Below are 27,702 nucleotides of genomic sequence, written 5' to 3' on the forward strand. Positions count from 1 at the left end.
TAAATCCTGCTTAAACTGTCGTACTTGGTACGTCCAGTGCCGAATTCAACCTTAGCGCCGCTTTTGGGCTCCATGCTAACCCCATTATCGAGATTTTGCATAAAATGGATAAAGTAATTCAAAATTATTTTTCTGACGCTCCGATTTTTGCCGCGCGGGGCACAAGGCCCGAGTGCCCCTAGTTCATATCCAGTGCAGATTATGCCCCCGTTAATTACTATAATTAATCGTACAGTTGAAATTTTATAAATATATTGATGCATTCCATGTTATAAATGTTATAATAGGTTTATTTGTGATATTAAAGTGTAATGATTGTGACGCAGATTTTATCAACATTAATGTCTTAACAATCAAATATTATTTATTTTTACAATTTAGAAAATTTACGTTTACTATTAAGATTTCATTAAACACGAGAAATTATTCAGGATGACATTAGACAATTATTATAATTTCTGACGATTTCAAGAATACTTAGGTGTGCGCTGACGTGCCATAGATCATAGACCTTTGCTTTGATTTATAAATTATTGTATTCTAGAACATCAATGTCATAAATAACAAAAGATTATTAATATATTATATTGACGTAATATTTATTATATTACGTCATTAACAATGACAAATGCAAGTATCAAAATTGTTTATGCTTAAAACTAGAAAGTGGTACACTACACGTGGTAACCAATTGAATAACAACGTCATAATTACATGTATATATAACACGAGACGCATTAATTAATCTATCCATTTGCAAATGTCATAAATAATTGATGTTATTTAGTGGTCTGTACTTGAATTTGTAATTCGAATTAAGATAAATTTAAAATTTAAATATACTGTTTAAGATTTCGCATAAATAATTTTGTAATAAAATATTTGTGATCAAACCCCTTGATAGTTTTAATTTAATTCAATACGAAATTTTATATAAGTGCTTACAAACTGTGATTACAATAAACTAAAATTAAATAAATATTTCTTATCGTTTTATTTACCCAATATATGCAAACGGAGAGACTGTCTAATGGCGAATGGGGATTATCTAAGAATGACAAAATACGTAAAGATAACATTTAGTCCAATAGTGTGTTGGTACATTTGGGTACTGTACAGGGGTACTCTTTATTTGCATATTGCCGTCATAGATCAGACGACCCGTTAAGACCGGATGGCTTCCGAGGCACAGGAGTACCACACTTATAAATCCAAACTACTATTGGATAGTAAAAAGGTATTGAAATAAAACTCAATAACTCTTTATAAGTCCGTGCCCAAATTCTATCCTGAGATCTCTAGATACCCTTGCCATCAAACAATGATTTTAGACTTATTCAAATATATTTTTTTATATACCAGCTTTATCAGAGTAGGATGCCAAGAGTTCGACTATACAAGATCAACATTATTTATTAAAATATATCAGTTAAATTTCTAATTCCCACTTTTAAAAGCGCGCGAAAATGAGAAATCCTTAAGGGTGAGACAGGTGTTAGGTATCCTATCCTATTCCAAGTATACAAAATTGCATGATTATCAAAGGAGCAGATAGGACGTGAAAGCGTGACAAATAAACTTACTATCACGTTTATAATATTAATTAGGTTCTTACTCTTATGGTTATGCTATTTGCAAAAAGGTTTAGAGGCTAGATACCGCATATTCTTTAGATGATGCGTGTAATTTTATATACCTACGATGACGTCACCGCAGCCATACTTGGAATGAAACGATTTTTAATTAATTTGAGCAACAAGATTACTCGGTACATTACCTGGATTCCGTCAACCCCAAAAGAGTTTTTACAGTTTATAAAAATAAGACGAACGATAACTAAAATAGTACCGCGTTAATAAAGTTTATATCCTTATTCAAAATGGAATCCGCAAAAAAAAAACACAGACACACAAATAAATTTTTATTTAATGAAACAACACACATTTCACAGCCTACTTAAAAAGAAAAGATACCATATTATTAAGTACATAAAAAAAGCCATACGATATCTTGAGTTTAAACAAATGCAAATGAAGCGATATAAAGTCAAACTACGGTTTATATCCATCGTCATACTTAACTATTAACAGCTACAATGAAACTTCGATAGAGTTGAATTAAACAATCGCGAGTTATTCCAAACAGATGTCCGCGACCTCACTTATAAGAAAAGTCTTATTTATTTGGGTTCATTATTACTTATAAAATATATATACTTGATGGTGTGTCTGTGTAGTGTAATAAACGATTTTACTCGCATGACCAAAACTATGATAGCTCCACTTTAATTGATTTGTGTACGTATGTGTGTGTGTGTGTGCGCGCGCGCGTGTGTGTGTGTTTGTTTGTGTGTGTGTGTGCGTGTGTGTGTGTGTGTATGTGTGTATGTAGCTTATATATTCGCTGTTAGTAGTTTATCCGAAGTGAACAACAGTAAAACAATTATTTTCTCTCTTATAGATTCTCGCCTACATTTGTAAAGATAACATTTTACATCTTTAATCATTCCTGAGAATAAAAAATACAATAATATTATTAGTATATTCAGCCAATCAGATCCAATTTGAATTAAATAAGTAGGATAAAATAAATATTAAGATTATTCAACTAAATACAAGATTATTAAATAAGTAATATAACGAATATCGATATTTTGTTAACGAATGCCGACAAAAAGTCTGTATTTATTTTAAAAAATATTTTCGTTGTGTTAATCGTAATCGCGAGTGAAATGTAATTGCGAATACAAACTATTCATTACATCACTATTAAATATCATTTTCACTTTGGCTATACTAGATACGGTAACAAAATAATACTTTGGTAAATACAAAAGGAACGATCGGAGATTCATAATTATAAAGATTTTATGACGTCATTATATTAAAAAGTGTCGCAAGTTATATTCACCCCGAAATTATAGTTTTCTTATTTGAATTTGGAACACTAAATAACACGACTTTTGAAAATTTGAAAAACTTGGCAGAATACGAATCTACATCTGTCATGTGTCAACTAAAACTTACCGTATTATACCAAGCTCTTAATATAAACTTATTTACTGTAATGATGTCTCCGTCAATGAAGATTCCTCACAATTAGCCTATATAATGATAATTTAACAATTATATTAGGACACAATAAAAATGTTTGCCAAAACCTAAACGATCAATGATATATTTGAAATACACGCGTCCTAATTACATGAAACTGAACACATAGAAGACCGTTGTATGTGTGAACGAATGAAATAAATGCACTAGCCAATCACAATCCACTGCTGACATGGGCTTCTCCCAAAGTGCGCCAAAGCTACCCGGTTCTCCACCTTCCACATCCAGCGGGGTCCCGCCACCTTCTTCAGGTCATAGGTCCACCTGGCTGCGTTTGCCGACCAACGGTCTCCACTCCAGGATTCATTGGCTCTAATCGCCATAGGTCCTTCTAAATACGTAACCAGTACACTCCTACGTCAGTCTGCTAATCATGCAAGTTATATCGGTAACTCGGATTCTGCTCCCCCCCCTTTCTGATTTTATCCTTCAAAGATACTCCGCGCATAGCTCTCCATAGAACGCTCAGCGACTTTTAATTTGTGGAATAAGCCCCAAGCTGGTGTCCACATTTCGGCACCGCATATTTGAGAGACGATTTAATACTTGAAGTTTTAAAAAATCGTAAAGACGATAATTTAAGTAAAGACTATTACGGTTTTTTTAGTAATCAACATAATTAGTAAGAATTTTTTACCACCTACCTAGACCCTCACCTTAGAGCAAATTATGTGTCCCTTTAAATCTGGGAGGGGTGAGGTGAGCAGTAGGTGAGCTATTAATTGGCAGTGATAATACTGTTTACATCATAATAAAAATACAAAGTATTACGGTTGAAGCCACCAATAAATACCACTCGTTGATTAATCACGAAATCCCAGAAACAATAACACCTACACACTTGAAACTTGGCAGGTAGGTTCCATATAGGGTGTACATTCGCTATAAATTTACGAAACTCCGCCATTAAGGGGGTAAAACGGGTGTTGGAAGTTTGAGTTTTATAAATTTCGCGCGAGTTAAGCCGCAGGTTCAGCTAGTACCTTATAAAATCTTCACTAGGGTGTCCTTGATAATGGTACCATTTTTATATTCCTAGTCGTGTGTATATTTTGCCAATTATCGACCTTGCAAAATTATTAATTTTAAAATTAGAACTCCCTAATTCCAACGTCTATTTCCTACTAAACTTCAATTATTATTGTAATAACACAAAAATACGTTAAAATAATAATGAAGATTTAATTTTTCGTTATATTCAAGGTAATTCGAATTTTATGACTTAAGCTGTTTTTATTTTATTTCTTGTGTATTAATTATTCTTAAACAACGAGTATAAACACTATGTATCGAAGTATCCTGACATAGTATTTCGTCCAACTTCCAACTGGGTGTCCACCGACAAATCTCTTTTTTCTACGTCTAGGCATAGGCACTTACTTGATAGATAGATCTAATTTTATACTGAGACTCTATGCTATATCCAGCTTGGAACAAAACAAAGCCAACAATGTATTTGCATACTATAGACTTCACTCGCAACACACCGTTATAGATTTGTAAATCAGCCAAACATTGTATTAAATATTACATTATAGTACACAACGCTTATCAAATATCATTTACGACTATACATTTTCAATAAAACCTAACACACTCAAGATCTCAAATACTGGAAATAAACGATACAACTGTACCAGACGGACTGACTACGTCTGTATCCGTCTCATGTGCATCTCTACGTGACGCATCTTGCTTCTCCCTCTGTCAGCCGAGCGCGTGCTGGCTGAGGCCGGACTGGAGCAGCGCGGTTTGGCTGTCGTTGTGGAGCTCGGCGAGCTGGACCGCATCGAGGTTCTTACGTCGCTCCGAGCTGTGCCAAGCTCCGTACGTAGCATAGATGATGAGTCCTGGGGAAAATAGTTGTTACAATTCATATAGTTTCAGGTTCATACTGAAAATATAAAAACGCCCGTGTATAGGGATTTCATAATAAACACTAATAAATTGCTACAGACATTACCAAATTCAGTAAAAAAACTGTTTTTTAAGTATTTGGAACTGATTCGAGTGGTAAAATGTTTTTATCGCTAGTCACCCACTGCGTACACATATTTATTATTTAGGTAACCTTCAAATATTTCTGTTATCAAAATCAGATTTATAGTTAAACAATAAAGTTTCTAGTACATTAACTAGTTGCTTTATCTTTATGCAGGTATAGAATAATCTTATCATTTCAATGTTAGTCATCATTGCCGCGTATTCTACATATAAGGAGTATCGTAAAAGAAACCAAAAAGGTTTTGTTGAGATAATAAAATATTCATATATTTTCAAGTAAAATGTTGCCCAATACTTGAAGCGGAAGAATCTATACAAGGCCGGAAGGCCAATATATCTTTTACATGATTACCGTACAAGTTCATTCCTAGGAATATCTTAGTGCTGATAACACGTTCAAAAATGTTTAAAATTTTCATTATAAACATAATAACTGTTTGCAAATGTTTAGTGTTATTACAATCATCGATTTTAACAACGGCTTCGAAACTGGACACGAATATAAACGTCCTAGATTTATCGGCAAAATATGGTCACCCTGCCACTTCCCACGACGTTACAACCAAAGATGGATATATACTTCAAATATTTCACATGCCGGGACCAACGCAACAGAAACGACCAGTACTGTTGATGCATGGAATGACTGACACAGCCGATACTTGGTTAGTCAGAGGCAACGGTTCTTTGGCGATCACTCTAGCAAATGCTGGCTACGACGTTTGGTTAGGCAACTGTAGAGGCAACAGATACGCTCGACGGCACACGTATCTCGATCCAGATAAAGACTCCTCGTTCTGGAACTTCAGTTTCCATGATCATGGTGTTTACGATCTGCCAGCAATTATTGATAAGATTTTAGAATTAACGGGGTCCAAGAAAATTGATGCGATAGGACATTCTCAGGGTAATACCATTTTCTACGTCCTGGGATCGAGCAAACCAGAATACAATGCAAAAGTAAATCTCATGATTGCTCTTGCCCCAGTCGGCTATCTGCATAACATCGGACCGTCTGTGAGTGATATCCTCAGCATGTTCCCTAAGTTAAATCAAATTTTGAGAGCGTTAAATGTTCACGAATTATTTAACAAAAAAACACTGCCAGGAAAAATATTAAAAGCCGTCTGTTCCTCGTACATAGGATACACAATGTGCGTTGAAAGATTTATTTTTGAAATATGTGGAATCGATCCTGAAGAATTCGGGCAAGATTTCTTTGATATTATCAACACCTATTTTCCATCCAGTACTTCAAGGAAGAACATCGATCATTTTGCACAGGTTTACAACAGAAAAAGTTTCGCGAAATACGATTATGGCTATAGAAACCAAGTATTATACAACGCAAGAGAACCCCCGCAATATAACTTGGGTAATGTTACGATGAAGATTGCTTTCATCGTGGCATTAAATGATAAGTTAACGCCGTTAAAAGATATCAATATTTTAAGAAACCAGCTACCAAACTTAGTGAACTACACAGTAAGCCCACGGAAAACGTTCAATCATGTCGATTATGTGTGGGGTGAGAACATGAATGATTATTTATTTCCGTTTATATTCGATTTACTAAAAACATACAATTGACAATCTATACCAGTACGCATAAAACTTAAAACAGAACATGAAGCGCGTTCTAGAGAACGTTTTTAGTATAAAACATTACAGTATTATATACTAAGACATACAATGCATTTAGACTATTCACGTGACAGGAATTTCATGTTCTCTTAATAATTAACTGTTGATGTTAAAGAATGTTTTAATTTTGACTTGTGTGACTTGAATCAAAGTAAGTGTTTGTGAAATCTAGTCAGTAATATAATGAACTTAGCTTTATATTACAAAGTTTAGTATTTTAAGTGTTTTCGTTAGCTTCAAATATTTTTTAAGGATTCATCACATTATTTTTGGTTGGCAATTATCTAATTTATATAGGTAGACCACATATTGAGTGTATGTCTATCGTACGTACTGTTGAACTGTTCTGCATTGCACTTCAGCTCAATTTTAGCTTGTATATACTGAGCCCCATCGGTGGCATATTCAAGCTCGTTTTACACATATATGTTATATATAATCGGCGATTTTAACACCATGACAATGAGATCTATAGTATTCCCAAAATACTTAGGCATATATCGATAAATTATGATAGTGAAATCGAATTGAAATCGATAAAAATCTCAGTATTTACTCGATTATATAATTCGAATACTAAAATATATATTTATTTAAATAAATAACTGCCTTTGTCAAGTGAATATTGCTTTTTGTGAGTTTTTGGTCTGCGCGTTTGGTTGTTTGTTTGTCCAGGGTAATTGTTTAAACGAGTCAAAAACAAATGACAATATTTAGATTTTTATAGGCTACCAAGGAACCGTTTAATCATTATTATTATTATTTAATCAAAATTGTTTGTTTATTCATATATAAAATTTATTTAAGTCAACGTATGTACATTTATTGCTATCATAAGGATTATTTTCTGTGTACAGTTATTTTATTGAATAAGTCTTGTATGTAATTTAAACTTCAAACGTTTAAATAGCAAAAAATAAAAAAATATGTCGTTATTTTATTATATAATCGAGTACTTGGCCCGAGGCAAGGCTTCAATAACGATGGTAATTTCTGCATTGACCATCAATAAGTATGTCTAATATATTGAATATAGAATTTAAATACAATTTACGATAACAATGATCTAGATCATAGGAGTATCCAGTCATTGTTGACGTGGACTCAGGGTCTTTTTTTATCAAATTAAACAACATCCAAGGGCTCAATCAATGTGGCGTGGCGATGTGGATGTGGCGATTTACTAATTTTCTTAATTACTAATCATCAGCAAATCTTCGCTGGAGTTTGAACTTCGACGTCCTTCTTGAAAGACGTGGCCCACACTGATTTGATTGCTTTTTATATATATTTGGGCACACCATTTTACAGACAGCTTACACAGACAGCAACAGACATATTTTTCACAGATTTTAAGCACACTGTTATGCTATTCTTAGGACCTAAAAGCTTTACAGCAATCCAGCGGTGAACTCAGGGTTACAATGCAAATACCTCTCGCTTCGCGGGCCTATCAAAGTTCATTGACCTCGTATCAGGCTCCATCCGGTCATTACGCGTAGGCATTTACATTTATCTCTTAAATTACGTATAACTGCGTTTAAAAAATATTACTCTCGAAGGTCAAAAACAAGTATTGCCAAGGTTAAATATTATGTATAATTTTAGCAATGTTTATATTTCCGCTTATAAGATTTACGAATATGAAACCGTTTAATTATTTTTGATTAAAAACAATTTACTTTATTAGCTATCAGACCGGCGTTACTAAAACATAAAAAAAACGACGAATACGCATAAAACTTATAACAGAAAGAGCAGCGCGTTTTTGAAAACGTTTTAGTATATAGCATGATAGTATTATACACTAAGACATATAATGCATAGAAAACAGACTCAGCTTCGCACGGGTAGAATAGGGTCGAATACGTCGCACGGGTAGAATACGTCTACATAAGACGTGTACATCGTAAGTCGTAACATACATCTCTATTAAGATGATTTAGAGCCGAAATGGGCGACTAGTTAGAACATGCGCATCTTAAACGACGATTGCATTAATTATATTTTTTTTTTTAAATTCGATTCGTGTTTTGAAAAACAAAAAAAACTAAATTAAAAGAAATATCCGTCTTTTCACAATCTGTATCTGTATATCAGAAGGTTCATGTGGGACACAGGTAATACAGACGCAAAAATAATGCAAACATATCCAATGTGGTCTAGTTTGACAAAAAAAGACCCGCTGAGTTTCTTTCGCCGGTTCTTCTCAGGTCAGGGTGTTTCCTTTTTCTTTAGTGTTTAATTTGACTATCAATAAATAAGTGTAATGCTTCTATATTGACTAAAGTAATTTGAGTTTGAGCTTACAAGTAAACAACTAAAAGTTGAATATAAACAGGAAAAAACACACGAAAATAACCATCTAGAAATATACAAAACAGTTAATAAAATGAAGAAAAAAATATACTTAAAACGACTAACACAAAAGACATTAAATTATCATGATAAAATAAACCTTTTTTTCTTAAAATTCTAAATTAATTGCAACTTTGAATTGTTAAAATACCTAAACAGTAAGCAGACGTGTGATGCATCGACCCGAGACGAACGAGCAGTTGAAAAATAATTCTATAAATCCGATACATTTATTATTTATTATTAATTTTTATTATTTTTTTATGATATCGGTAGGTGGACGAGCAAATGGGCTACCTGATGGTAAGTGGTCACCACCGTCCATAGACAAGGGCGTTGTAAGAAATCTTAACCATTCCTTACATCACCATTGCGCCACCAACCTTGGGAACTAAGATGTTACTTCCCTTGTGCCTGTAGTTACACTGGCTCACTCACCCTTCAAACCGAAACACAGCAATACTGAGTACTGCTGTTTGGCGGTAGAATATCTGATGAGTGGGTGGTACCTACCAAGACGGGCTTGCACAAAGCCCTACCACCAAGTAGGCCTCAGCCTCATGACGCATAATAATAATAACTGAATAAGTAAAATTTTCTTAACTACAAACAACGACCTGTTGGCGTACAAGAAGTGTGCAAAAAAAGAACTACTTCCGAAAATGAATGCGACCAAAACATAGTCTCAAGGAATGACTAATATTTCTCACAGCGTCAATGTCTATGGGCGAGGATGACCACATACCATCAGGTGGCCTATTTGCTTTACATATAAAACCTATTTTGTATAATATTATATATTATATAAAATAGGCATTTTTATGTTAAGCAAATGGTCATCATTATATATCATCATATCATAAATAAATAAATATCATCATATCATTATATATAGTTTATGCAACATCCATATTTTTAATAAAAAAAATAATGATTATAATTTGGCGTGGGATACCAAATCATTATATTATTTATAGGAACAAATATGTATTTCTAATATCGATAGGGTTAATAAAGATGTGTTGGCAACTAATTGGGTAACAATTTATGAGGAAGGTAGTTGACTAGGTCCTAGGACTAGTTCGTCACGGTAGCATGCGTAAGCGTAGCGTAAGCCGGACGACGGAGAGGGTACCGCTGGTTTTTTAGTGGGTATTCCGGTGTTCCGGGGCGAACTCGGCGTCCAGGACATCGGGGAATCCCACAAGAGAGAAAAAAAGAAGGTCCTAGAACTAGTTGTCACATGACATCTCACAACTTTTACCGGTCAAAGAACTGCGTTGCGAGACTTTATATTTCAGCAGTTGTCGCCCGCCCGACCGTGTTTTAAGACAATGATCGTCAAACAATAGGCATGAGTTCAAGCCTATGTAAGCTTATGTAAAATTCGGCTCAGTGGTTTAGCCGTGAAAGAGCAATCAGCCAGAGTAAGAGACGGACAGAGTTAATATCGCATTTATAATATTAATATAGATGTTTCGGATAGTCTTCTACGGACCGTTGACGAATGGTCGCAATCTCATTACCATACAAAGTTTTTACTTTCGGAAGTATTCACTTGATTAACGCACAAGGAAAAAAAACATAATATATACTTATTCGTATGGCAAATACAAATTCAGAAAGATGTAAAAAATGTTTATGGCAAGCCAAATCAGACTGGTTTAATTACCACTTCTAAATGCCAATCTGTAAACTGCTCTAAACGCCAATCTGTAATCTGTATATTACAGATTGGCATTTAGAAGTGGTTTCACGATTTTTTTTTTATTTTAACCAGTTACTGCAATAGATATTATATAAAAATATAAATCACAAATATTATGAATTTGTAATAAAATTTAAGATGTATTTTATAAGTGGTACATGATATCGGTCCTTTATAAGTGTTCGAAAACAGATTCACTTTCTGAGTTGCTAAGAAGTTTTAAAACTTTTTTATCGGACGGAAACAAAAGCAATTCTTGTAGTTATAGGTTGTTTCCATTATATTTTCCCATTTCCCTTTAAATTAACCATAATTAGCCATTAAATTTAACCATATTGTTCACTATGAAACAATATGGTTACAGTAATTATCATCGAACAGCGGAGGCAGGTAACTTTAGTTTAGTTTTTATATATAACGACATTTTTTTACTTTTGTTTAGATTTCTTCAAAATACATAAATATAACAAAGGTTAAAAATAATCGGACAGCAATTAAAACAGTGACTAAGAATTTTATTTTTATTACTAAAAACTGAGCTAACGGATGTCTAGGTAACATAAATAACACACGACATAAAAACTTAAGGTTATACACAGAATACCAAAACAATTAATAGCAACCTTATCAAAGTTATTCATGTAATTTAAATTTACAAGGTATTAGCAATGAGTTTCTGATATATGTATCTAGCGTTATTAACCGCCAAAGTGTTGTCAAGTTTAGAAGACAGTAGAAATAAAATAATGCAATCAACAATTTTAATTACAACAGTTTCAATAGTCTTTATATTGAAAAGTGAGTTTATTCTTGTAAATGGGCAATTTCTTGACCTCATCCATCATGAACGGTTTTCGATTGAAGTAGGACCCAACTTCACAAGTCTCGCTACAAAGTATGGACACCCTGCTTCACAATATGAAGTTATCACGGATGATGGTTACATCCTTACAATGTTTCACCTTCCCGGACGAAGTCGATTCCCTGTACTCTTAATGCATGGAATTTTGGATTCAGCTGATACTTGGATTATTAGAGGCGAGAATTCGCTTGCTATTACTCTAGCTAACCAAGGATACGACGTTTGGCTCTCTAATTCCAGAGGCAACAGATATTCCCGGCGACATGTTAACCTTGATCCGGATAAAGATGCTGACTTCTGGAAATACAGCTTCCACGAAATAGGTCACTATGACTTGCCAGCTTTTATCGATAGAGTTCTAAAAGAGACGGGTGCTCCGACGTTAACCGCGATCGGTCACTCGCAGGGGAACACTGTGTTTTACGTACTCGGCTCCACCAGACCAGAATACAATGAAAAAATTAACGTAATGATAGCTCTCGCTCCAATATGCTATTTGCATCACAGTCCGCCTCCGATTTCGACGTTTATTAAAATAACACCATTAGTTGAAAATATTTTCACGGAACTTAATATCAATGAAGCTTTAGGAGATAACACCACAGCTGCTAGGATTTACCGGTACATTTGTTCTGCACCGGTGATCGGATACCCAGTCTGCACTAATGGCATTATTTTTCCATTCACCGGCTATGACCCTAGTGAGCTCGAACCAAGCTTTTTCCGAATAGCAAGTAAACATTTTCCTGCCGGAATCTCCTCAAGGAGTTTCGTTCACTATTTGCAAGTGGGACATAGAAGAGTGTTTGCACCATTTGATTACGGTTCCGAAGGAAATAAAGCTTTGTACAACTCGACTGTACCTCCGCCTTACGATTTTGGCAAAATTAGTATGCCCATAGCCTTAATAGCAGCAAGAAATGATTTTTTATCGACATTATCGGATGTAATTCTACTAAGGGATCAATTGCCTAATGTCGTGTCATATATCGTGAACCCTCGCGCGCTGTTCAATCATGCGGATCACGTTTGGGGAAGACGGATGCGTGTCTACTTGTTTCCATATATATTTCCAATAATACAACGATACAACGGAGTCAAGTAAAATTATCCAACTAAAACATTCAATATTACGCATATGATTATGTTAAAGATTGTTTCGTACATAATAAAAAACATTTACAAAATCCAAATATGCTTTTAATAGTTACTGGGACGAATAATTTATGTAATTTTCAAATTAAGTTAGCACATACATATAAAGTATGTGATTGAATGAAATTGAATAAAGATTAGGTCCTTTTCTTATATAACATAGCTAGGACGGGCAAATAGATGGCCTTATGGTGAGTGGTCACCACTGTCCATAAACAATGACACGTGAGAATTTTTAGCCATATCTTATAACGGAAATGCTCGACCAACCTTAGGAACTAATATGTTATGACCTTTGAGTTGTGTAGTTCCATGAGTGTAAATTACAGTAACCCTATCTCCATTAGACGGAATTGTAAGAGGTTGTGGTGGGTGGTCGATTGGCTAGCTTATAAAGCTATAGGTTCCGACATAATTGTGTCTAATTTCGAATCGGCTGTATTAAGTTCTTGAGTTTATCGCTCTAGAAATCCTCAGTTTGCAGCTTGGCATAAGGAGTAAGTTAGCCGTTACACACCAGTACCTCAGAAAGTGATAAAGCGGTAGGTCTTACATTTGATTATTCGGATTACTCCACTATTTTTGTATGTATGTGCATGTCTATCGCCTTATTATAAGTTCAATGATTATAAGACCGGAAACGTATCGATCTCATTGAATAATATTCTCAACAAGTTTTCGTACGTGGAGTAAAGTCACGAGTTTCACAGGGATCAATTTTAGACCCTTTTTATTTTTTATATGCATATGTGGTCTCTCATTTTATTAGTGACATTTGTGATATTTCATTATTTGCTGACGATATGATGAATGATTTCTCATTCATCCCCGGGCTTGGACTCATGTGTGGTCAAAAAGCTTTGACAATTAAACAGTTTTGACAAGGTTCGATTATTCGATTAGTATATTGTCATGATATAATGTTTTATATTACTTTGAGACTCATCAATTATGAGCATTTGAGGCTATTTGTAATCTTGAAACTTAAGACTACCTTTGGGTGATTATCAATAAAGTTCGGTTTCTTTCGGTTTTCCGGTCATGTCGAATATCCCATCGCATTGGAAGTGAACCTGTGTTTACGCACACATTTGTTAACAATATGTCTTGCGTAGTTGACTGGTCTCCCTTGAAATTAGGCGCCGTGGCCAATATCGTTCAGTACGGCATCATCATGAATAAAGTAAGTCACAATATAGTTACAACAGAATAAGAATTGATTTTTTGGAAATAAACGGTTACACTGATATTAAAAATTTATAAAATCAAACTCGAAATAATTCCATTGCAGTTGAATCTATAAATAGGATGACTTATCAACTGGGCGTTAACCATTACCATTTTAGCTTTGCCAACTATTGTTCAGGAATTCTTTGCTAACGCTCTCTCGTTTGGGAAATATAATTTTCGATATGCTATGGCAAGATTCGGCCCCATCTTCCTAGCAAACGGGTCATACCAGTCAATAACGAGGATCAATGTTTTTAATGAAGTCGAGTACTCACCGGCCGCGATCCAGACCGCGAAGCGCAGCCACGTCATGTAGTCCAGGTTCAGCATCAAGTACACGTTGATGAGGATACTGAGGCCGGGCAGCCACGGGACCAGCGGCACCTGCGCGATACTACGGCTCAAGGCGGTCCAACTATTTATTGCGACTAGTAAGTTTTGCCGCAAAATTTGATTTAGTGATTAATTTTAAAAATGTTGAGCCAACATAGTTCAACGGACACATGTTATTAACTGAATAAATTATAAATCTTTATTGAAATTTTAGAGAATCTATTTCTTATCATTATTTAGGAGTTTCTACTTTTATGAATATTGAGAAGTGCATCTATTTGTGCTTCGTAATCGTTCGACTATATGATAAATATATCGAAGGCTATTTAGTTTATTTATTGCTCCAGTTACTATCGACCGTGACGTATGTATCCAAGTTGGCAATCATTCCTTTCAATTACAAGAATGGGAACATTGTAATGATAATTGAAAAATTTACATATAAAATAAAATAAAAAAATATTATCTCACAGAGAACGCTAATTTCTTCTCAGAAACGGGTTGTCGTGATATCGAGTACAGCGTGGTGATCACCAGCGACGTGCTGATAGTAAAGGTGATGACAGGTACCGTTTCTCCGGCCAAAATAGCTTGCCCGTGCTGGTTTACGCAGTTCATCATGATCAAACACCAGACGCCTGTAGATGGATCATAAATTGAACGATCATTTATATCGTATTATGAGTAAATTTGCTATTTATATGTAAGTCGATATTTTTTATCGAAATGATGAAAACACAACATCAAAAGTGCGCGGCTACCGTAGAGCGTGACGAGCGCGGACACGAGGGCGGCGCTGAGCGGCGTGGGCGCGGCGTCGCCGGCGCCGTTGAGCAGCTGGCGCAGCACGGCGCCGCACGACGCGCGCAGGCGCTCCGGCGCGCCGCGCGGCTGGCTGCGCTCGTACCTGCGCCGGGATTAACCTCGTTGCGTATTGTTGGTACGAACGTAACACTCATTTTGTTCAAGAGTAGTAAAATTTGATGAAAATTTGGTCGCTATGTTCGAAAGTGAAATTAAGCGACCGGGATCAATCCAACTAATTCCCATGAAAATTGCAGTAAAAGATGCAGAGTGGCCCATCTCTACAAAAAGCTAAAGAATCAAGCGGGTATCGAAGGCCTTGATCATCGATAATTCGAGCCTCTCTACGTTGAATACGGTCAAGTTCAAAAGCTGGTACGGGAAAGCTTCCGCCTAGAGGTAAAAGCTGTACTCCATTTAAAGCCAAATTTGCGCCTTGTATAGTTTTAGGCGATGACCCAACTTTAAGTCCACCTTGCTGAGCACACTATTTTTTTTAGATGTCGTTTCGGCTTTACTTTTCAATTAACCGCATCACTGAATAAAGTTCAAAATATCGACGCCAAGTATTCTGATATTAGCTGTGAAAGCTTCTTAAAGTGGAGATACGTCTAATGGTAACTTTTTAACGGTTAACGCTAGCACTTGTGTCTTTTAGGATTGAATTGGACTAGGTTTAGCCGGTATCAGTCCGAGGCTTTGGTTAACAAAATCTTGATTTGAAACACAAGTTATTTCTGGTAATATGAAAGAATTATCGAAAGAAACGCTTTAAACCAGACGCGATCGAAAGCCTTTACAATGTCCAAACAGGTCGTCCCTGTAGAGATGGAAAAGAAGGATGATAGAAATGGCCTAAGACAGCGAGACTAGAACGCACGTCTTCCTGAAGTAAGACGCACCAAACTCTCGCCGATTCTGCCAATGTGCTCCAACTTCGACTTCGCAGTAACTTATTTTGAAGGAACCATAGGTAAAGTTGTGATCCTTTCTAAATGGGCTGTTATTTTTTATAATATACTTAGGCAAATGGGCCACCTGATAGTAAGTGGTCAGCACTGCCAAAAAACACAGTAGACGCCGTTTTACAGAAGAAACCAAAACAAGGCTAAGTTTTGCCACCAATGGGCACTGCAGAATACGGAATGAAAAGTACCATACCCGCAGCACCACATCAGGTCGCAACGTCTGGATAATTCGGCGAGAAACAAATCTACCCCCATGAGTAAGATACGAAGAAGGACAGCATCCTATCCCAATCTGCTAATCTTTAATACCACACACGGCGGCAGCCCGCAAAGCCAGGCCGTTTGTTGTGGTCAACGGTTATAGTAATGCGGATCGGAAAGTTCCGGCGAGCCCAGAGCCATTCAGCGTGGTGGGCCTTAAGATCGCCAAGAATCACGATCTCTGCGAATAGGATGTGCTGCAGTGCAGAATGTGTAGCTTGTTGGATGTGCTAATCCGCGGCATCATCATCGATTCGTTGTCGATCTGTTTCGGCATTACCGCTATGATGCGGATAATCATCGCAGTCTACGAGTAGCCAAAGAATGGATAGGTCCCGCCTATCAAAGATGCCAAGGCGACGACAGCAGAAATCCTCTCTGACATAAAGGCACACTCCAGCCCGTAGTACAAAAGATGTTTTATTTTGTAAGCCGCTTAAGAAAGAACAAGGCATGCTTTGCCATCCCAAGATATAGTAAACGGCGTTTAGGTTGGAGTTTAGTCCCCTTACCTTGCCAAAGGCCACCACCACGGTGGAGGGGTTTTTTTACTTTAAATATGAATTTTATGTTTTAAAATAAAGTTAATAAGATTACATTCTAATTTGAAATCATTTTAAAGCTCCTAATGCGACAATGTTTCTTTCAATTGTATCAAAATATTAAAGCGTATTTCTTATTTCAATTTCACATAGTCGTAAATTAGAGCAATATTTTGATGATACGTAAATGATAGTATTGGATGCTAGAGCATCATCCACATCCAGTACTTGTCTAGTTTTATCTAAAAGATAAAACACTTCATTAAAATGAATGAATATGATAAATGGTCTAAGAATAGATCCTTGAAGGACCCCTTTTACATTAAATTTAAAACTCGACATTAAACTCGACTAAAGCCTACTAAAAATATCCGAAAGTTCGTGTGAAATACAAAATCAGAAGATTAAATACAGCGTGACCTTATAAGTTTATTTCATTTTCAACACTCATAACTTGTAGTTATGAGTGTTGAAAATGAGAGAATATTTTTATCAAATCGGTAAGTTTCAAATATAGATTTATTATTTATATGCTAATACTTATTAAACACATACCTGAGTAACAGGACGCACGACGCCACCATGGAGTACGCCAGTAGAGTGCCAATGGACATCATGTGAATTAATTGCTCCAATTCAAAGATCATCGCCAGAGTACCTGAACACAATTTTTTTTAATATACTTCATCTCATTTCTATCTATTAACCTGCATCTCCTTCACATGGATCAGGTTGGTTGACTAGCAAACAGGTCACTTAACGGCAAATGGCCTAAAGCCTATCTAATAGTATCTTTGTCTAAGTATTTGCGTCACTCATCAATTGCCGTCAATGTTACCAAAATTTTAATCCATTACATTAAATATCTTAACAGAAAACTATTTGATGACCCAAAGACGAATCCACATAGCCGTACATGCGCATAAGACCTGTCAGTTTTTATGAAAAAAAAATACAGAACACGCGAATGCTGACATTAAATGTGTTTTAAATAACTACCTGTAAAGAGTCCAGCCACCATGGTCCCAACCAATGGTGTCTGATACTTCTCACTGACTCTCCCCATGAACTTGAACAGCAGCCCGTCCGACGACATAGCGTAGATAATGCGCGGCAGGGGGAACACCGCACCCAGCAGGCTGTGGGGGGGACGTGAGCTTTCAAAACACCATTCTACCCAATCTCCCACGATGACCTACCTCAAGGGAAGCCAATGACGCAGGAAGTATTATCATGCAGGTCTTTGTGTAGTGACAGACTCTCACTCACTCTCATAGTATTGTAGGAAATTACCGATGCAGGACAATTTACAACACTTTCCTTCTAATTTCTAACATCGGATTGGTATTGAGAATCACTTCTGAAAGGGCAAAAAAACTCACGTTCGTCTACGTTTCCGAGTAAAGTGAAAAATAATTGATCAATTTCTAGGCTAACAACAAATACTTAACAGTCCACGTAACAATGTCTCAATAAGTAACAGTTTTACGTTTTAAATTAATAAAAGATTGTGAATGCATTTTGGGTTCAGAGTAATATGTGATGTTGTCCAATATTTATTTATTTATTTAATGCTGTTTTCTTACCTGGAGCAGAGTGCACAGATGGCGCCCACGCTCACCGCATACTTGGCCCATGGCCAACCCAGCTGGTCGTACACGTAAGGGAAAGGGGCCTTCTCGTCCTGGGGGAAGTTTAAATACCAATAGCACTAAATACTTTTTACTTTGCAAAAACAGCATTTGATTACGAAACGAAAATAACTTGTCAATAATTATAATGAACTTGGAGAATCAATGAGACTTTTTCAGCAAGTGGAATCAAGCCAACGACCTTCTTCGCAAATCTTGTGATAGCAAATAAACCATATGTATGGAACAGTTATTAGAACGCGTGTATCTTAATCGATGATCACGGGTTTGAACCCAATCAAGCACCACTGATTTTTCATGTGTTTAATTTATGTTTGTAATTCATCTCGTGCTCGAAACCTGCATGTGTATAATTTCAATGAATTTTTGCCACATGTGTATCTACCAACCACCACCAATAACGTTCTAAGCCTTTTCGTCAAAAGGGAGAGGAGGCTTTAACCCAGCAGCGGGATATTTACAGGCTGTAACTTTTTAGCAGTGAGAAGCAATAAGGGACTATTGCCGAGGAAAAGTTGACGATAGACAGTAAGTAAAGTAATCTCCTGCCTATAAATCTCCTACTGCTGCCTTAGGTCGATTCCACCATGCTTTTCCTATGTGGGTTTGTGGATATAGATTATAACACTCATGTTATTATGATGTATTTTAATTAACTTGTATTATTAACTTAACAGAAGACAAAAATATAGCAAACCTGCATGTAATAGGGGATCATCAGAGTGAGCACGGAGGAGACCCCGCAGTAGGCCAGGAACACTATCAGCAGAGAGGCAACCACGGCGAAGGGGATCGTCTTCTGGGGTCTCCGAGCCTCCTCGCCGGCCGTCGCCACGCAGTCGAAACCTGGAACCCGCAGCGAGGCGGCACCGTTACAAGCGAAACCACGAGAACCGAATTTTCATATCGACGCCAGTTTAGTGGAGGGGGTAATCCGAGCGCTCACCGATGAACCCGTAGAAGCAGACGGCGGCGCCCTTGATGATGCCGGCCAGCCCGTACGGCGCGAACCCGCCCGCGCCGAAGTCGCGCGCGCCGCGCGGCACGGCCGCCGCCGGGATGCGCCAGTTGCGGCTGTCCGCTGCGGGCGAGCGGCAAGCGTCGACATTAAACAATAGGCATGACGAATGATTTTCAAATTCTCTTTCATATTGTATGTACACACATATTTGATACGAAAAACACTATATTTCGGTAATTAAATAAGCCTTACGGCAGTTTTTAATAATTTTCTTTAATCTTTGACATTGGAGTATGAAAACAGCTCGTAAGTGTCATGGCGACGTCGTGACGTCACGGGTATATAAACAAGCTTGTCGTTGTCATTTTTTGTATGTGCTGCAAAGAAAATTTAACTGAAAAAATGAATTCCAAGGTTTATAAGTCGTGTGCGGTCCCTTTATGTAAAAATACGTCTCTCGTAAACCCTAATAAGTTGTTTGTGTATGTTCCACACAAGAAAATAATACGAGATAAGTGGTTAAAGCTAGCTCGGCGAAACCCAAACAGTGTAGCGACGAATACACCACTTTATTTCTGTGAAGACCACTTTGATGTGAGTATGTTATATTATGATATTGATTTTAAAGTTGAAATCTTTGTTTACCGTAGAAAAATTTAAATATTGAGTGAGGCTTCACAATAACAATTGAGGTTATGTTTGTTTTGGTTTTTGTTGTCATTCATCTCATCAATTATTTTAATCTTGCAGTTGCCAAATGATATGGAGAACTATATGGAGTATCATATAATGGGATCGGTATCGCAAGTTCGTATGAAACCAGGATGCATGCCCAAAAAATTTATATGTCAGCCAGACAGGTTAACGAGAATGTCTGACTTAATAGAGAGACCCCATGTAGCAAAGAAACGGAGGATGATAATTGTAGAAGAATGCGAAAAGCAATTTGAAGAAAGCAGAATGGTTACAGAACTCAATAAATATGCGTAAACACAACAAAATCTGAAGCTTCTCAGTGACATTTATATAGACGTGACGTAATGCGCTGTGATTGGTGTTTCATTCAAAATGGCCGATTGTAGTTTTTACAGTTTAATTTTTATTGAATATCTTATTAATCTCAATTTATTTATTATAATAAAATTCTTTAAAAAATATCTTTAAGTATAGATTATTCGCTAAAATCAAAACATCTTAAATTATTTAACACTGTCGACACGCCTATTGTATTCGTTGTTCGAGACGTAGCCCTCCCGAAAGGAGTATGATAGAAACGCGACTAGCATAGATTATTCGACCTCTCGACCGATTGTATCACGTCGATCGAAAGACAAAGTTGGTCATTTGTCTTCTCTCCTCCTGTGGCAGGCGCTGGCTACGTGTGCCACTTTTAAATTCTCTTCGTTGACTTTCGTTAAAATATACCTTTAAATGAGCCAGAAATTATGACGAACAGTACTACGCAGAGATTGACACCCGTGCAGAAATTGTTGAACTTCGTAGACTCCTTGACACCGAACGCCAGGGCCACTGAAAACATACATAACACGAATTAAATTATATTTTGAATCTTAAGGTAATGGAAATAAAGTTCCAAATGTAGTTGAATATTTTTATTATTTGAAGACTTCATAAATAAAACGGATTATAAATATGAATGAGAACTTACCGGAAAAGGTCATGATGACAGTGAAAGCGAATAAGTCGGGATATTTCGCAAGGTGCGGCGAGTGCATCGGCATCCACTCGTGCAGCTGCGTGGAGATCGCCTTATCCAGCAACGAGTCTAAATATTCACTCAACGCTTTCACCACCGATGCCGCGCCTAGGACAAGATAAGAAGAAGTTGATGAGATGGTCGTCTCAAAATTGGTATAACACACAGTCGAGATCGGTCATAATTTTTGTGGATATTTAAATTAATAAGAGCTGCCTTGAGGCAAACCGAAACAGAACCTTGAACCAAATGGATAAAAATTAAGAATTTTGGGAACATAACCAAAATAAAGACGACCGAGAAGAAAGTTTGAAGTACCGCAATGGTTGGACGACTGGCATTGATAGATATTGTGTAAATTAAATTTTTGAGCAAATATATGACTTACGGAATAATAATAAATATTAAAACTCACCGATTATATACTCGAGTATAAGATTCCATCCAATAATAAAAGCAATGAACTCTCCGACACACACATAACTGTACACATAAGCTGAACCAGCTTTGGGCACACGTGCTCCGAATTCCGCGTAGCACAAACCTATGAAAAAACATAACAAGAATTAACTATTTTTTTCGTTTTTAGATCGGCATATATACCTGATGGTGAATGGTTACTCCGCAATATTAAACATTTTCAGAATCACCAATCTTGGGAACAAAGTTGTTATGTCCCTTGTGCCTGTAGTTACATTGACTTCCATTAACAATCTGTAAATTTCTCCCTGCTAGGCTAAGGCCTCCTCTCTCTTCGATAAGGTTTGGAGCACATTCCATCACGCTACTCCAATGCGGGTTGGTGGATACACATGTAGCAGAATTTCGTTGAAATTAGATACATGCAGGTTTTCTCACGATGTTTTCCTTCACCACCGAGCATTATAAACACAAATTAATCACATGAAAATTCAGTGGTGCTTGCCTGGGTTTGCTCCCGCAATCACCGGTTAAGATGCACGCGTTCTAACCACCGGGCCATCTCGGCTCACTGACACATACACATACACTGACTTCCTTATCCTCTAATCCGTAACACTAATACTAAGTAGAATATCTGATACCTCCAAATAAATTACAGAATTATTGAAGTGAAAGAGTGATGTGGCTGTTATTATTGTTATTCTACCGCGATCAGTTTACCAGCCCATCAGCAAAGCGAAAATACGCATTGGAATAACGACATAGATTCGATGTTTAGTTCAAGGAGTTTTTTAAGTGATTCCATGGGCGAAAGTAAAGCGACTCAGGTTGACCATTTTTTATTATTCTACCTTCCTATTATAAGGATTAAAAGAAACAGATCGATAAAGTGCATATCTTTGTAGACATTATTAATTATTTTTTAATGGGGGATTTTTTTTTCATTAATTATAATTAAGTTAAACAATTTGACACAAGACAAATCAAAGACATTACCGTAATTTTGTTGAACCGTGTCTTAGCAATGGAATTATTTGCTAGAAGGCAGAGCATATTACAAAGAACATTCCATTAGGTTTTAAATGTTTACTTAATAAAGTAACCTTATTTCTAATTTCGAAATTTAAGCAAAACTCTTTTTACAAGGGATATGTATAATTAAACTTACCTGCAAAAACACTTGCCACCGCCGCTAACAGGAACGACAATATCACGGCTGGGCCCGCATAATTCTTGGCCACGTCTCCAGCCAGTACGTACACACCCACACCCAGTGTGCTACCTACTCCAAGGGCTGTGAGATCTAATGCTGACAGAACCCGGGCGAGTCTCGCTACACCTTCCTCGGCTGCTTTGCGTCTGGATAAAATGCCGTACGCGAGTCGCGCCACTCGAACTGCTCCTGCCCTTATGCCCCCTAAAAATAAAAGTTAATCGAGTAAATATAAATACATATAACATACATGCAACTGACTGACATACGAAATTGCTGTCATAGTAGAAGTTTTCAATAGATGTTTTTAATTTTTATACTCCATCACAACCTTAAATACTAACTAAGCAAGTTCTTAATGAAATTAAATATTATAATACTTATGTACTATCAGATGATTCTATTGATTATTAAACATAAGAATTAGGTATATAAAATGCTAAACATAGTTTTGTTATATATACATAGAAAAATTAACTTTAAATAATAAAAAATAAAAAATTGTTTATTAATTGATGTTATTGAAAAACGGATAAATAAATAAAATATATGTATTTAAAAATCACATTACCTAAAAACTTCAAGAATACAATCCACATAGCGCAAATCACTCCACACTAAACAACGTAAGTAACGTTTAATGACCGACGCAGAGAATGAATTACAATTGGTCTGATTGATACAGTACAGAATGCTTAGTGATAAATGAGGTTACCGTCATGTCAATTGATTGTCGAAATTGTCATTGCTACTTTATTTTACTAACAAACATAACAAGATCACTCTTTTTACAAGTGATTTAAAATTTTTGTGACGTTTAATAGAACTATAGCAGATTTCAGTTGATGAAGCTGTAGAGTTAAAAAAGCCTTTCTCATTCCATTTGATTAGCTAATAGCTCTGCTATATTGCACACTACAAACAGTTCTTGATTAATATATAATTATTTATAATACAACAGTTCATATTTTCCTACTTATTTCCACTTTAATCTCAAATAATGGTTTAAATTTATGATAGAGTATGCAGTCCTATCTTACAAGCATCCTGATACGAGCAGTTTTCTGGTGATCTTTCATAGCCCCAAACAACATTTTGAAGAGACCTTCTGAAATGCCTGACCGAGTGGTGGTTCAAATGGGACCATATCAGAATAAATAGAGAGGAAAATGGATATCTCATTTCATTGTTTGCTTGTAAAGAATTAAGAAATCTATAGTGAAAAACTTGTACATATTTTTGAAATGCTCAGGTCGTTTTAACTTTAAGTTATATCTGTTCGCATACCTTGCCTTTTTTATAAGAGAACGCTACAAGACCATATACACAATTTAAATTATACATTAAAAGAAAAATTGACAAATATTTTTAAGGACAAATACTCTGTCTACTTAGACATGATGTAGAATTACAACATTTTATTCTTAAAACAGACAGAGGCCAATGATACCCGGCGAATTTTAAAAAGGTGCCATTTTTGTTTATTCAATAAAACTTACCTTCATCGTATGCCTCTCTTATTGTCGACTCTTGGACACCCCTTTGGGGGGCAAAGTCACCGTTTGAATAATTATTTCCTTCTTGATAACTCATGTTACCAACACTTCATAACCTATAAGTAACACTGTTTATGAGTTGAATCTATTTTAAAACAACTCGGTGTCACGTTTAGTGACCTATTAAGGATAGGTAAGCGATAGTTTGTTTCATCGAATAAGATCTATCCTATTGCAAAGATCAGCATCTTGCAGCAATGCAATATTGCAGAATATACAATATAACTAGAATCTTGACAGTGACAGGTACGAATATAAATAGTGGTTTCAAAAATATTAACTAAATCGATATCGAAAAAATACGGTCAGATGTCAAATAATTTACTTTATTGAAGCTTTGTTTAATTTTCTTTACCTACAATAGATAGTATTTTTATTATTGTTTTAAATGTTATTTGAAAAAAATATTCTATCAGACTATCTTAATAAGCTTACTTTTTTTAAATCTCATTATCAACATTATTGTTATATTGACATAATGTAATACCACACATATTTCCAATTATTAAATATAGAAAATGTAGTCACTGTACGGTAAAGAAATTTGGTATTTCTATTCGGAGAAGTTTTCCTGTCAAATGCATTCCTACCTAACTTTCTATTTTTCATTTTTCTGATGAAATTAACCCAGAAAATTATGATTGGAGCTTCATAAGTGTGAAATCTATATACCAAGTGTTTTAGGAATAATTAATATTCGTCCAGCATTGTTTTATTAAATAATTTAGAACATAGCAAAATCCATCGTTTAATATAGAAATTATTAAATTTTACCAATTTTGAATCGTCATGCTCATGCATTTTAGAATTTTATCGATACCGATATTGTAACATCATTATAAATTGTGACGTAAATGTCAATAGTCTTGCGTCAGCTACAAAAAATTACGTTCAATGAGAATTAAGTAGATCATTTCTATCGGAGAATTCTATTATTTCGTTTTATTTTATGTCATTCTTTTTACATAACTAAAATTTCTTATTTTTAAGTATTATTTTGTATTGTATCGTTATTGTTTATTTGTGACTATTTACTTAATTATATTTAAATTATGTAATAATAAACTTATTAAGAAGGAAGGTTAAGAAGGAAAGAATAAAATTAAAATATATTTTTATTTTATTAGTTATAACTAGGCACCAAAGTCGCCCTGCGTTGTTAGTGTAGTATATATAGCGTGGCTAATATATTTTACATCTAACTGACCAATATCTTCAATGCTCAGTACAGTGAATTTTCAATAGTATTATACCTATAAAGACAAATTTTCCTCACAGCTAAATAACGTTATCTGTTATTATATTGTCTTAACACTCAGTTCCGCAATATCATTATTCTGTATACATAGGTCTTATCTTTAATTTGAAAAACAGATACTTCATGTAATATTAATATATAGAGATAATTTTAATACATATCGTTTATTGGCAATAATTAGGTATGTAAAATTAAAATAAAAATATTCTTTATTCACGTAGGTATCTAATTTTAAAAAGAAATATCATATAAATTAAGTGCAATGTTTCTGCCTCATTAAAAAATGCCGACAAAATCGCACCTTCACCTTATTCTTTCTCCATACTTACGAACTCAACTTAAAGTATTTTTTTTTTAATATAATAGTTAGAACAAAGTAAAGGCAATGATCTAAATATTTTATCCTCCAAACCATCTCGGAATATTAAATGTCGGCCAAAACAATTGGCATACTTACATACATAATGACGCTAACTAATCTAAATTATCTTGTCTAAACATCGCTAAAAGTTTAAATATAATTACGTTTAATTAACTTCAGCATTTTATTCTTATTTTTTTTTATTTTATTGAATTAATAACTTTTTTGATTTACTTGGCTTTATTCAGAATAGTGATGGATTGACATGAGTCCAGCCAAACCTTAATTAAAATACATACTGTATTGCTATTTCCTGTATTAAGGATGAGTGATCTAGTATAGTATTTAATTTTGCATCTGGATAAATTTTACCAGTTTCAGATACGGTTACGGATACGAAATTATTTTAGTTTTACATAGTTTCAGTTACGGATATTAGATTATTTATTGTAAAATAAAAAAATACCACATATGAATTTGACTTTATTTGTGGTTATTATTTAGAATTATGTATAATAACCAAAAATAGCTATTAATTAAATACCAGCATCTCGCTTTAAGTAAAACACTATGAAAAACAATATTATAATTAACTATTTTTAAACGGTTTCGGTTACGGTTACGGAACTCCATAACACCGCTGCATTTTTTTCCCTCACTAATAAGAAAAAAAAGCTATAAAATACTTGAAGTCTAGTTAGTAGTTAGTGTATCTACAGTATCAGTGTATAGAGTGGTTTACTTTTCTAAAGCGTCAATAGTTGATGAGGAAAGTCCAGTTATCATTGGTCAGCTTAGTCGTCTGCGTTCTTAAAACATTTATTTAGAAGCAATGTATGTATTATATATCTGTAGAGTGCTACTTACTTGTGTTGGAGTCTTGTTTAATCATTGTAATGATTTAAATTACGCTATATTATTAACTCATACGCTAAATTACAATATAAATGTTATTGAGAGTCACGTTGAATGTTCTATGTTGGACTGACTCTAATTTTACGAACGTACCTACTGCAAACCAATTGTCGAGTTAGGTGTTTAATGGTCATTGCACCGAACAGCATGATGACGCTGATAAAATACAATTATTGATCGTTGTAAATACATTTTATTTTTCATAATGATTTCTTTATTCACATTGTTGTTTGATTATTTATAAAAAGGAATACTTTAATTTAATATCGTGAAGTATCGTATTTTAAGGATATAAATGGAATAAACAGTTGTCGGAACAAATCGACCCAGATATCTTACATTTTATATAGATATATATACCTACTTAAAGTAAAAAATGTTCGTTAATTGTTTTAATAATATTTTACCCGTTCCGATTTCGTACGGGTAAAATGTTTAGGTATCTATATATAACGTTTGAAATTAATATGTCATGTTTGTCAAAAAATATACATATACGACATTATAACATATTGTATAGCCTGTGTCCGGCCGGAAACTATAAATTAAAATAATTTGTAAGTTTCAGATCGGATTAGTAGTCTTTGCGTGAATTCCGAAAAAAAAACAAACGGACAAACTTATCTCTTGATATATATTTGAAGGGATGTAAATGTGAAATTAT

At 35.1% G+C, this 27,702-nt stretch overlaps 1 protein-coding gene across 1 annotated transcript; it reads right to left on the minus strand.

The window, feature by feature from the left end:
• Window positions 1–4,264: 4,264 nt before the first annotated feature.
• LOC125068092 (cationic amino acid transporter 2) lies at window positions 4,265–27,009 on the minus strand. Its single transcript, XM_047677097.1, has 15 exons — window positions 26,991–27,009; window positions 24,448–24,560; window positions 22,904–23,152; window positions 21,728–21,856; window positions 21,265–21,420; window positions 21,021–21,125; window positions 19,581–19,715; window positions 19,332–19,480; window positions 18,569–18,666; window positions 17,982–18,121; window positions 17,538–17,640; window positions 15,169–15,314; window positions 14,879–15,045; window positions 14,350–14,458; window positions 4,265–4,963 (listed from the first exon to the last, which is right to left on the minus strand). The coding sequence occupies exons 2-15, from the start codon at window positions 24,539–24,541 to the stop codon at window positions 4,821–4,823; spliced, it is 1,923 nt and encodes a 640-aa protein (XP_047533053.1). The 5' UTR covers window positions 24,542–24,560; window positions 26,991–27,009; the 3' UTR covers window positions 4,265–4,820.
• Window positions 27,010–27,702: the final 693 nt, after the last annotated feature.

Source organism: Vanessa atalanta, chromosome 13 (assembly GCF_905147765.1).
Source record: "Vanessa atalanta chromosome 13, ilVanAtal1.2, whole genome shotgun sequence".
In the NCBI taxonomy this organism is placed as follows: domain Eukaryota; kingdom Metazoa; phylum Arthropoda; class Insecta; order Lepidoptera; family Nymphalidae; genus Vanessa; species Vanessa atalanta.